The 12,700-nt window shown below is 36.3% G+C and overlaps 1 protein-coding gene across 1 annotated transcript in view; it reads right to left on the reverse strand.

Moving 5' to 3' along the window:
• Positions 1-12,700, reverse strand: part of LOC107702411 (adhesion G protein-coupled receptor L3-like) — a 77,026-nt gene that overhangs the window by 37,299 nt on the left and 27,027 nt on the right. The window contains exons 6-10 of the mRNA XM_016504737.1: positions 6,289-6,524; positions 6,021-6,081; positions 4,602-4,699; positions 3,883-4,068; positions 1,729-1,767 (exon numbers count right to left, since the gene is read on the reverse strand). Coding sequence (XP_016360223.1) covers positions 1,729-1,767; positions 3,883-4,068; positions 4,602-4,699; positions 6,021-6,081; positions 6,289-6,524 — 620 coding nt within the window. The remainder of the gene's footprint in view (positions 1-1,728; positions 1,768-3,882; positions 4,069-4,601; positions 4,700-6,020; positions 6,082-6,288; positions 6,525-12,700) is intronic.

Consider the following 12,700-nt stretch of genomic DNA (forward strand, 5'->3'; position numbering starts at 1 on the left):
GTGAGTGTGTGTGTGTGTGTGTGTGTGTGTGTGTGTGGGAGAGGGAGTGTCTTAAAGGCGGGATGAGTATATTCATTTTGACACCACTAAAGTAATGACCCTTTTACGAGAAAGAGAGAGAAAAAGGAGAGACAGAGATGAGAGACGATTGGGATAAAAGGTAAAAAAGGAAGAGTTATATTTACTTCCTCACAAAACTGCTTCTGAAATCTTCTGACAGACTGTGTCAAGAGGTCAGGGGAAAGTGTGTGTGTGTGTGTGTGTGTGTGTGTGTGTGTGCACTTGGGGGCTCGTACTGCGGAGACAGATAAGAGATTTTTTAAAAACTGCTTCCTCACACACACAGCGGCAATACTCTCCACAGACTTGGTAAATGGAGCAGAACTGAAGTGCTTTGAAGCTGAGGAGCTAATCCAGCGTGAAGAAACACACACACACACTGCATTACATATTAGATGACCACTGAGAATCCATATTTGCTTGATGTCAGCACCGGGAGGCTTCAGACAGTTGTCATGGAATCCTGTAATTCTCTCTGTCTAAATCAGCAGGATCAATTGACATTTCGATAGACTCATTTCATCTCAGCAGAGTATTTGAAAATGCACTTTTTTTGGTTCAAGTTGCTTTGCAGTCACCTTGGACTAATGCTCCCTAGTGGTGTGGACGCAGGATCATGAAAAATGAATAGATTTTGGTTATTAAGGCCATGAACAGAAACGTGTCAATTTATAACGGCAAGCGATCCCTCAGATTTAGAATAAATAAATTAATAAATAAGCATTCTGTGAATTTAGAATTGTTCTGTGAATATAGAATTATTTTTTAAAAATCTATTCTTTGTGGTGACCTGCTCAATTAAAAAAAAAAAATTATTAGGCTTCTAATATGACTGGAGTCTTCCTCTGATGTTAAGATTTAAAACATATTTTTCAAAATTACTAGGGGTAAAACATTTTAATGAGGAAAAATGACCTAAATAATAATATTAATAACAACAATAATAATATTATTATTATTATGTAATAATCAATTAATTGGTTGAGTTCTATCTTGTCAGAACTGCCACTGGTTGGTGCATAAAATAAAATAAATTATAAAATACAGCAAAATAAAAAACAATCATAAAACATAAATATATAAAATACTAAAAAACGATAACTAAAAACAGAACCCTGGAGCAACATTTAGACCTCAATTTTCTCATTGGGTATAAATCAGTATAAATCTGTCATGTATTGGCAGGGTTGACTGAGCGGTCTGGCTCAGTTTGAGATATGCATCATTCATTTTCTACCTCTAAATCAGTTCTTCTCTTGCTTTTCCTTTTATTCAGTCTGCCGAGCTTTTCTTGGGCTTATCTACATTATTCTGTGCTTTTTTTTCACTGTCTGTGTGTGTGTGTTTATCAGTCGCCTGATGTGACACTGCTGACCAGTGCTGAAATCACTGCTGCTTTCTCAGGAGAAAAAATTGCTCTGCTTTTATAAATGCAAAAAATGCAGCCCACGGGCACAAGTGCAGACGCACAGACACACACAAACAGCCAATATGATTCATATGCTGTGACACATACGGCTCCACACAAGTATAAAGCAGTTTTATGTTGAAAACTTTACATCTATGTAGATGCTGAAGTGATATGGAACATGAATAAGAAAGCAATGACAATATATGTGTGTCTACACACACACACACGACGTACAAAGCAAGGACAGAATGAAGTACCTGTATGAAGAAACGGCACGATCGCTCTCTCTTCTGGAGCTGAAACACACAATATTAAAACATTACAATAACAATAACTCACAAACACAACTACACATGAAAAATCACAGCACAAATTTAATAATTCAGAGCCCAATAAGAAATAAAGCCTAATTAGCTGAAACAATCTGCAATCATTTAGTAATAAATAATTAGGGAATCATGATTCTATATATGTATCAGAGCAGAATTAGAACCAAAATGAATCTGTTACTGAGTTACCGTCACCATGTTGACTAATGAAACTGAAACTGTAGCCACAAAACATTCCTGCATGTCTGCCAGGGCAATAATACTGTAAATATACAAACAAACACCAGTGAGACGTATAAAGTCTGAATGAAGCAGAGGTGTCTGACTGTGTCTTATTGCAGATGAGCTGATGTTTGTGTAATTGATAACTTTAGCTGGATGTTGGTAATAGGAAACTGACAGGCTGGATGTTTAAAGTTAGTAAAGTGATATTCAGGCCCTGCAGTGTTCAGCTGGCTCCTGAGAGAATGAATGAGATGCCCTGCTCTAGATTTAGACACACTGAATGTGATGTGTGTAATTTTTTTGACGTTAAAATACTTTCTCCTATTGCAGCTTTATGCGCAGAGAAAGCAGGGCTGTCTGTTGAGGGCAAGCCCTTACGACGTTCTCAACTGGTTTTTGCATCAGCACCCAGATTTTGCCTGGACTAAAATAATTTGTTGTACAAAAGTAAACGAAAATGTCTTTAAAACCAAGCGTAGAAATGTATTAATATGATCATAAACCGCAAAAGGTCCAACCAGATGCAAAAGAGTGACATGAAAATGTACAGTTTTTTCAATGGAATTGTGCTTTCAAAACTATTTTAAGTAATTAATGCTCTCAGCATATATAATATACAGTAATCTGGGTTTTGTTTAGGATGAATGGATGTTAATGATCTTTAACATGCCGTCACCAGTTTAATTGTAATATTGTTGTTAATACTAGGTGTAAACTATTAAACTACTGAATATAATGCATGATAATGCAATAGGGAAATTGCCATTTGTTGGTTCTCTTAATGTAAATTATTTTATTGGATAAATATGCACTGGCTTCAAACAGGTATTTTAAAAGTATTTGAATATAAGTGATAATAATTTTACATTTTTTTATTTTTTTTAAATGTACAATTTTTAAATGTATGTAGTCTCTGACAGAGCATAATTCTATATTTTCAGCTAAGCAAAATAATGAATATTTCTATTCTGGTGTCACAATTGCCCCGTGCACTGGGAACCAGGACCAAGATCAAGCTTATTTAAGACCAGCTCTGATGTAATATTAAATTGAGCATTTTTAATAACTTTCTGTTAACTGTTTAGCATATGTCTTAAAAGTTCATTTTTAAGTTCCTTTTTAACTTGTCTTTATTTTGGCTTTGTTTAAAGTATTGTGAGAGTACATTGTGACATCAATATCATCAAACGGAATCATGAGATAAGTGTATCGTTGCACTCCTAGTTAGCTGCATTTGAATATTTTCACTAAGCATTGTTTCTTCTATGAACAGACCTGTGACTTTTTTTGGGTCGTGAACCACCAGTTCTTTGATATGCATAATATATATATTTGTGTGCATTAGATGTCTGACAGGACATTCATTATGTTTCTCACAAATTCATCTGTGCATATGTGCATTGCTGTGCAGTCGGCGTGCGTGTTTCACCACTTTGAATTTTTTTTGTTGTTGTTCTTTTATGTCGGGGCTTCTTTTGTTAATTTGAAAAACTCACCGGGGCTTCATGAGCTGTTTTAATTTGTGTGTCCTTATTTAGAAGAGTGTGTGTGGGTGTGTATGAGTGTACGGATTTCTGTCTATCGAGCAGTAGCTGTTTTTAACGGGATGTTTTCCCATTTGGGCCTTAAAGCCTTTGATCTGTGGGCTGCCACAGGATTACTGCCTAAAACACTGTACTCTGCACAGAATTGGAGCACTACTTTCTTTCCCACTCCTTTTCGCACAAAAACACACATTGATACAATGAGCTTTCTCAAACTTAAAGAAAAGACAATGTAATTAACATGTAATAAACATGTAATAATTGTGTAATTACTACCTGCACAGTGTATGTGGTTTATTAACAGCTCGGATACCTTGTTTAAGCTCCGTGCCGCTGTGTCTTTTCCCCCCGGGGTGAGATTTCGCAGCTGTACATCCAGTAGTTCCACCAGTTGTGCCATGGCTTTGACTGTAGATGGGACATCTCCGGGTCTCAGCTCTCCCTTCGTCTGTTCAGCCAACTCTCGTGCTACTATAGCAGCCGTTTCTCCCGATCTCATCTACAGAAAGAGAGAGAGAGAGAGATGTACGTGGGCATATTGATTTTATTCTCTCTGTCCCTTGATGGCCGAATAAGTAGATGAACAAATGGCTTCATAGATTTGTGATTCTGCCTATTTTCTGATTTGCTCTCTGCAGTACGAAGGAAACCATTTCACATTACTGATAAGCTACAGTCATCATCACACTTTACACACACGTGCACATTCACACACACACGTGCCACATGATTTCAAGCTGCTGTTGCACGACACTTTTGGCTGCGCTGCTGTCTCTTTGTAATTTTGCCGCAAAGTGAAATAAATTGCAGCTGATATTGACAGTTGAATTTTTGGCTCATTTTGTTGTGCACTAAAGCTGTTTTGCTACAGGCTGCTCTTTGTGATAAGCTTTTGTGCCTTCTGTTAAAAAAACCTTCAGGCCAAATTATGCTTTAAGAATATTTGCTATAGGCATATCGCTGTCCACTGAATTTTTTAAATAGGCTGATATGCCATTAGCTTGTTTCCCATGGTGCCATGTTTTTACTCACTCTCTGAGTGATGTGATTGGTCCATGGTGAGGTGCAGTTGCTCAGATCTGGTCCCTTCGGATCCCAGTAGCCAAGCAAACAATTAAACGTGGCTACACCTGAAAAATAATAATAAAGAAAAACATGAACACAGCACACACACACATTCGCTCAGGCATATGCACATCCGCACTGAGAGAAACATGGCCTTGCAATTGCTGTCAAAGCAAACACACACACAAGCAGGGTGAGAGATTTACAAGCGGTACATAATGTGTCAATCAACAGCTGGCAGCTGCCCACATAATGAGGTGGCACTGACAGAACACCTGAACAAGCTAACCGCAGTAACAGGAAAGACGTTTTTTTAAATATTAACTCAACATACTCAGAGGTAAATACATACCTCTCATAACTTTTACACGTTCATGTCCACATACAGTGGCTTGAACAAGTATTTGTCATACTTCAGTCACACTTAAAAGAGATTGTTCACCCTAAAATTAAAATTCTGTCATTATTTACTCACCCTCTTGTTGCTCCAAACCTATATGCTGTTTTTATCAATGGAACTCAAAAGAAGATTTCAACAGAAAGTCAATGCACCTCTTTTTTTTATATATAGAATGAAACTGGATGGTGACCAACTGGCTCCAAAAATGACAAAAAAGACCATGAAGTGATCCTTTTGACTTCCAAATCTTCTGAAGCATTGAAGAACAACCAAAAATTTCATATTTCATTTGTCATTAATATTAGTAAGCGATAATCTGCTCATCCAGAGCAGCTCTTAAATCTTATTAATGTTTATGTATATTCAGTTACGTTTTTTTTAATTATTTTTGGTTATTGGTTGCAATTAACCTCTTAAACATTTAGACATTTCTCAAAATATCTTCTTCTATATTCCATAGAAGAAAGAAAGTCATCCAGGTTTGGAACAACATGAGGGTGCAAATGATTTTTGGGTGAACTATCCTTTTAAGTCAATGTGAAATGTTTTGCTAATGTTTTTAAAATCTCTATTTTTCTAATGAATTATACTTTGGTTTTGAATTTTGTTACATATTGTGGAGACATTCTCACATTTTTAGGGGCCACTTTATTTCGGTTAAATAATAAATTACTATGTAATTATTTGTACTGCGAGAATTCCTATTGTTAAACATAATTATAAAGAATTACTAATGAGGAGTTTAGCTCTAAACACTGGGATGATAAATTAATTACAGGTTTGAATAACAAATTCAATTTTATCAGGAGCTTTGTTGCACTGTTGAAGTGTATCAGATCTTTCCAAGAGCACAACACACACACACACACACACACACACACACAGAGCTAAGCCTAAGAGTTGATGTATTCGATACACATTAAACAAAATAAACCTCTGCGCGCACACACTGCCCCTAATAATAGATTAATCACTTTCTTACTAACCTATGGTGCCAGGTGGGCACGGTTGCTTAGCAACCTGTCCCTGGTGTGTCCGTGGCTGTGTGTGTGTGTGTGTGTTTTCATACATATTAAAATAATAAAATGCCATGTAGCTGTCAAGAATTTATCGATTAAAAATATTATATTTATTTACATATATGCATTTCACATTTATATTTTTAAATAATACAACTAGATAGATAGATAGATAGATAGATAGATAGATAGATACAGATTTTACAAATTCTGTTATTGAAATATTACAGTTTATAATCATTTGATGTAATATTGGGGCGCAATAGTCAACAGCGACTGGAGTCTGCAGGGATGGAGGCGACCGTGTCAGGGCTTCTGGGAGGATGTTGTTATGATGGCGAGGCGGAGCCATGGTGGTTGTCGTGATAGTAGTGAGGGAGGGGCGGAGCGTGCCCGTATATGGGCGTGGAGGAGTCGTGGAGCTGCGTGCTGGAGGAAGTGCATCAGGAAGCAAGACTGAAGAAGGAGGATCTAGAAGAAAGAAAGAGTGTTAAGACTTACAATAGAAATGAACGTGAGATTTCGCAATGCTATACAGTAGTCAACATTTGAAGTGGATCAAAAAACTTAATCAAAGTTGTCCTAAGAAAACAACACATTTTTTGGTTTTAGGTTTTAGGACAACTTTGAAGAAAGGTTTTGATCCACTTCAAATGTTGACTAGTGTAGTTTAGATCTATGGGGTTGCTTTTGGTTAATCTCTGCAGGAAGAAGAAAAAATAAAATAAATTCTAATGGGTTTTTGGTTTGCAGTAAATGTAGAAAGTATATCAATAATATGATGGAATTAGAAGCCCTGTTCCAAAATGTTTGTAGGCACATGGTGATGAGCTTGTGATGCAAAAGTAGGCAGAAAAAAAATGCTACCTTTTAAGGTAACTCAATGCATGCTGACAGTTTATAATCATTTGATGTAATAATTATATTAATTGATAAATATTATAGATTTATTCTATAATAAATTATAATTTATTTAATTTGTTAAATTACACACACACACACACACATACATATACTGTACATATATATATATAATTATTCATATATAGTACATAATGTATATACATTTTAATATTAATTAAAAAGCCATGTGTCTGTCAGTTATATAACAATTAAAATACTTCACTTATTTATCTTCACATACTCTGTATCAGCTGTTTAAGCACAGACATTTGCCCAAAAAGTACTGCTAAAACAGAGACATCTTCAATCTCAGTCTCTCTCTAGGCATCTCTGCTGTTTCAGGGATGATTGAATGAGTCAGGTTTCTGGAGAGTGTTTGTGTGTGTAAATGTGTGTGTGTCTTTGTGCCCTGTGCAGCAGTTGGGAGTGTATGTTTTGACAGGCCAGATCCCTGAGTGCAAGGACTTCAGAGAGGCAAAGATAGATGATGTTTAAACGTCATGACTCCCCACTGGCACGCTCTGTTCCTTTCTGTCTCTCTCTCAAACACACAAGCACACACCTGAGGACCTGAATCAGGCATATAGCAGTCAAATGCATATATGTAGCTTTGTTTATTGATATAAAGTGAGAAAGAATCTGTTTCGGAAGCTCAGGATTTCACATGGCAGGGAGTAAACATCCCTTAAAACCTGGGCTAGACTAAACTATGCTGTAAGAGTTCTGTCTACAATACATGTGCGTGTGGATAGACGCGTACTGGCACACACACACAGAGCCGAAGAGCAATACTAAAGCGATAGCTTCCCTCTCTTTTTTTTGTTTCTTTTTGTCTCTTATTCCCTGTATCTCTGTCTTGCCGTGTTTATCTGGAGATGCTCTTGTTGCCGCAGTGACTGCTGGAAAAAAGGACAGAACTCTGAAGAGGATAAAAGAGAAAAACTAGAGGACAGAGATGCTACTTCTTTTCCATTTTCATGTTTGTCTGTGAATTGGCCATGGCGATGTACTTTAATAAAAAGTGGATATGAAAAGAATGCAGGGACAAGATCCCACAAGGCTCTATTCTAGGACCAATGAAAATGTCTTTTAACTGTAACTGAAACATATACTTTTATATATTTTGATATGTTTTCTGCCTTTAAATTATATTCAGTAGCACTTTATTTTACAGCCCTGTTCCACATATACATACTATGTACGTATTTTAGCAGTTACAATAACTGGGTACTAACCCTGAACCTACCCTAAACCTAACCTTAACCCATGTAGTTACCTTATACTTAACAGTACTTTCTTGGGTAAGAACACTGTAAGTACACATACTGTAAAATAAAGCGTAACCTTATATTCAATATAAATTTCAATATTTATACTGTATTAGCTCTGATTAGAGGCATATCAGTTTTAAAAAAAACAACTAAAACTAAAAAGCAGTACTATAGGTACTAAAACCCATTAAAACATGGTTAAAAATAAGCAGCACATATTTTCCACACTGTTACACATTCCACATTGTTAAAAAATAATAATAATATTTTTTATTTATATGCTCCAGGATAACAAAAGAGAGTAATAAACACCAAAATTACAAAACAACATTACAAAATTGATAAAACTTTTTAATATGCCTATATGAAAATCTGAAATACTGAATCAGAGCTTTGAAATCAGTTGATTGAGTCACACACAGTGTGAACTGATTCACTGCTCTAAATTGTAAAAAAAATCTGTCATTTTTATTGCAAAAGAATGTAAAAATGCTGCAGTAACAATCTATTAAGTGGTTAACTGTAAGTTACTTTAGCATTAACTACCGTTTAAAAGTTTGGTAAGTCTCTTATGCTCATCCAGGCTGTATTTAATTCATTTATAAAAATAAAAAATCAGTAATATTGTGAAATATTATTAGAATTTAAAATAGCTTTATTTCTATTTTAATGTCTATGTAATGTGTATTTTAATGTCTTCAGTGTCACATGATCTTTCAGAAATCATTCTAATATGCTGATTTGCTGCTCAAGAAACATTTCTGGTTATTATCAATGTTGAAAACAGTTGTGCTTGTCTGGGTCGGGGGGAACATTCCCGCAGTACTGCCTACATTGCAGATCCGTCACTGACCCTGCCCTAATAGCTTTAGCACATGATGTACTTGCCGGTGCATAAATTATACCTGAAAATGTGCACTAACAAAACTGTGCAATCATAAGGCAGCGTGAGCCCTCATTTGCAGTTCCGAATGAAAGATAGTTCCTCTTTCTTAGACTATATCCCACCAGACAGCTCTGGCTTATTATAGAGATGCACTGATCCAAATATCCCCTCACATCTCCTCTCATCACTTTTCCTGCCCTCTTTTCTCTCCCCCACCTCCCTCTGTGCGGCAAATCTGACTGTGATTTTAAAGGGCTGCTGAGTGAAATGAAAGTACTTCCTGTTTCTATTTCTGTAACTGTCTGTGTGAGGAGCTACTGAGGCAAGACTCGGAAAGCAGCAGAGCATTCTACGGTGACTAATCGCTCACACACACGCTCACAGACAGGCATGGCACCCTCCCTTCCTTTTTCTCACAGAAGCCGTTAAATGACAAACCAGCCCTTTCATCCACCTTCCAAATCCTTTCTCGCCGATGACCGCCTGTCTGCCGTGACCTCAATGTCTCTAGATTGTCATCTCCATGATACAGCCCACTCAGACACAATAGGGGTACAGATAGAGGGCAACATGTGTGTTTTCCAATGGAAAGGGTGCTTTGATTGGCGGCTGATCAAAGGAAGTCTTCCGTTCTCCGCCTTGATGGAAAGATGGCTGACTCACTCCTTGAGGGTAAAGGTCATTTATCCTCTATTGCTCCAAACACTTTTAAAGGCAGCGTGACTTCAGAGTGGGCTTCCAGCGCGGTCTGTTAAGCCCATCTCTTCCTGTAGACTAACATGAAAGAGAAGGCGATATATAATCAGACGTCTATTTCCGACTGCTGGCTTGTCGGAAAACCGCTGTATGAAATTGGGTCATTTGATGTTTGGTCATACTTTCAGGTGTGACCGGAACGGAGAGTCTTTCGGGGCTGCTCAACACACACAGTCCAGTTAAATATGCCACAGCCCACACAGAGACAGGAAACTATGTCACCTTGCTGATGGGTGCAGGGAATCGGTGAAATTTTGTTTATGTTTATGTTTATGATGAAATTTAAAACCTGGTAAAATATCCACACAACTCGTTTAACAAAGATGCATGGATAGAGCGATCAAACAGTGTGTGTATAGCAGTCCCATTTAAGTCAGACTTAAAATGCATGAATGTCTTTGCACTATATGACAAAATATTAAGTAAACTAATGTTCAAAAATTCGGGTTCACTAAGATTTTTTATTTTTTTTTTTTTAATTCTTAGTTTTATTTAGGAAAGGTGCAATAAAACATTTCTCGAAATCATAGTAAACATGTTCACACCTCCGGTTTTTGTTCACATTGTGAACCATGTTGGTTCAACAATATTATTAATGACATCACATGCAGGTGGTAGAGTAATAATTTCTGCAATTAATCGATTAAATGTCAGTTTATTTCTTTAATTTTGTTAAATCATGTTAAGATGTAGTATGTAAATGGAGTACACTTTATTTAAATCCCATATTTAAATTGTAATAATATTTCGTAATATTACTGTTTTTTTACGGTATTTTGATTCAATAAATGCAGCCTTAGTGAGCATGAGAGGCTTCTTTCAAAAACATCTAAAAATCTTACCGCCCCCCCAAACTTTTGAACAGTAGTGCATCTGTCACACAATGTCTGGTTCAAACTATAAAATAATGGATATGTTGTTCAAAATTAAGATAAAATATCTGGGCACAAAATTATTTCCATGCATTCTGGTTGTTTAATGTGTCTAAAGTGTCACTGAAACCAAATGGTTAAAAGTAATTGTAAGAACGGCTCAGTGACATTCGTTTTCAGAAAAGGTCTAGAATCATTTGTATGCAAATGCCACTTGGTTTGATATTTTGTAAATAATGCAGTGACATTCACACATTTTTAAGTGTGACTTCAGTGTCCAAACACTTGCTGGGTCCACTAGTTATAGGTCCTAAAAAGAGTGAGTTCAGAAACAAGAGAGAATTTATAATTATGAAGATGCAAAATATACACAAATATACAAAATATACTCCACCATATAGGAAAAATGTAAGCCCATCCTCCTCTCCTCTTCCTCCTGTTATCAGCAGTATGGTAATAATAGCAATGTAAGTCCCCTTGGTGGGGTTACCACTGTAATCCGCACTCTTATCCTCTCACATCTACATGGTGAGATGCTCTAGGTCAGCAGTCTGTGTAAATGTGTGTGTATCTGTGTGAGCAAGGTCCAAAATTAATACTTGCCAAACAGCAAACATGAGTAAAAATGGGTGTTGCTACATAAACTCAGCAACTCTCTCCCCGCCAGCGTACTGTTGCCAGCCCCCACCAGCATTTTTGATCATTTTCACAAAACTTTCATGAATATCTAAACATGCAATATGTCAAAAGAAAGAACAGAGCTCTGCTTTTAAACAAAAAAATGTTTTATTCTAGCTTCATGCATTCTTTTATTATCAACACTTGAATGTGGGTAAGTTTCATAAAAAAAAAAAGGCAATATTTTGAACAAAAAGCTGAGAAAATCACGTTTTTGTCAAAGACCACGTCTGGATCGGATTCAGATGGATGATCAAAACACAGATGGAGTCGATCGCTTCCATCAACACACCCAAAGCTTCACAGTCCTAAAACACTTCTTCAGTCGACATTTCATTCAGTAATGTTAGGCAGTTTTGATTTATATGCTGTTTAATGATTGATGATCGCGTTATTGTACATATGCATCGGCTTGCATACGCAACCGCTTGTTTCTGCTTCTTCTTTGCTTTGTTTTGATCCGGACATTCAGTACTCTATCAGAAGATGTGTAATAGCGCCTCCTACTGTATAACAGTGAAAAACTCCAAATTCGGTCAATGGCGGGGAAAGACTTTCTAAGGAACTGGAACATAAAACATGATTTAAATGAATTGGTTCTTTCGAACAGCTTGTTCACTTCTTTTGTGTCACTATGTGGCCCCTGCCATCCTGGTGTAAGATATTACATGCACAAAAATGTTCCAATAAAGCCATGTGTAGGTGATTATAGTTTTTTTATTTTGTTTTATTTGTAACAGTGTTTGCTGTAATTTCATATTTCCCAGTTCATTTTGTTGCAGCCATGATTCAGCTCATATAAAACATAAAGTAATTTAGAGACCTAAATATGATTTGTATTTAGATCTCAGCTGAAAAAAAAATTATAATAAAATGCTATTAATTAAAAACAACTCTCTTTCATATGTGTGCTGATAAAAGTTTCTAACAGTCAAGTCTCAAATATATTTGCAGTGTATTTTATTCACAACATTTTCATAATTCAGCTATTAAAGTAACTTACATCAGTCAAATCTTCAAAATACTTAATATTCGCTTCTGAGTTCAATAAGTCAGTGACTCACAAGACAGACATGTTCAAATGAAACGCTTCTTGCTTCAATGAGCTATGAGAACTGATCAGACTGATTCAGGAACAAATTCTATAGACTTCTTTTGTGAAACGGTTCAACTGATTCACTAAAAAGATCTGACTCAAAATAACGATTTACTGGCATCAGTACGAATGATCACGATAATGAATCTAACCCTCACTGAAGTAAATGAAGTGAGCTATTCAAA

The sequence above is a fragment of the Sinocyclocheilus anshuiensis genome, unplaced genomic scaffold (assembly GCF_001515605.1).
Source record: "Sinocyclocheilus anshuiensis isolate Anshui unplaced genomic scaffold, SAMN03320099.WGS_v1.1 scaffold86, whole genome shotgun sequence".
Lineage (NCBI taxonomy): Eukaryota > Metazoa > Chordata > Actinopteri > Cypriniformes > Cyprinidae > Sinocyclocheilus > Sinocyclocheilus anshuiensis.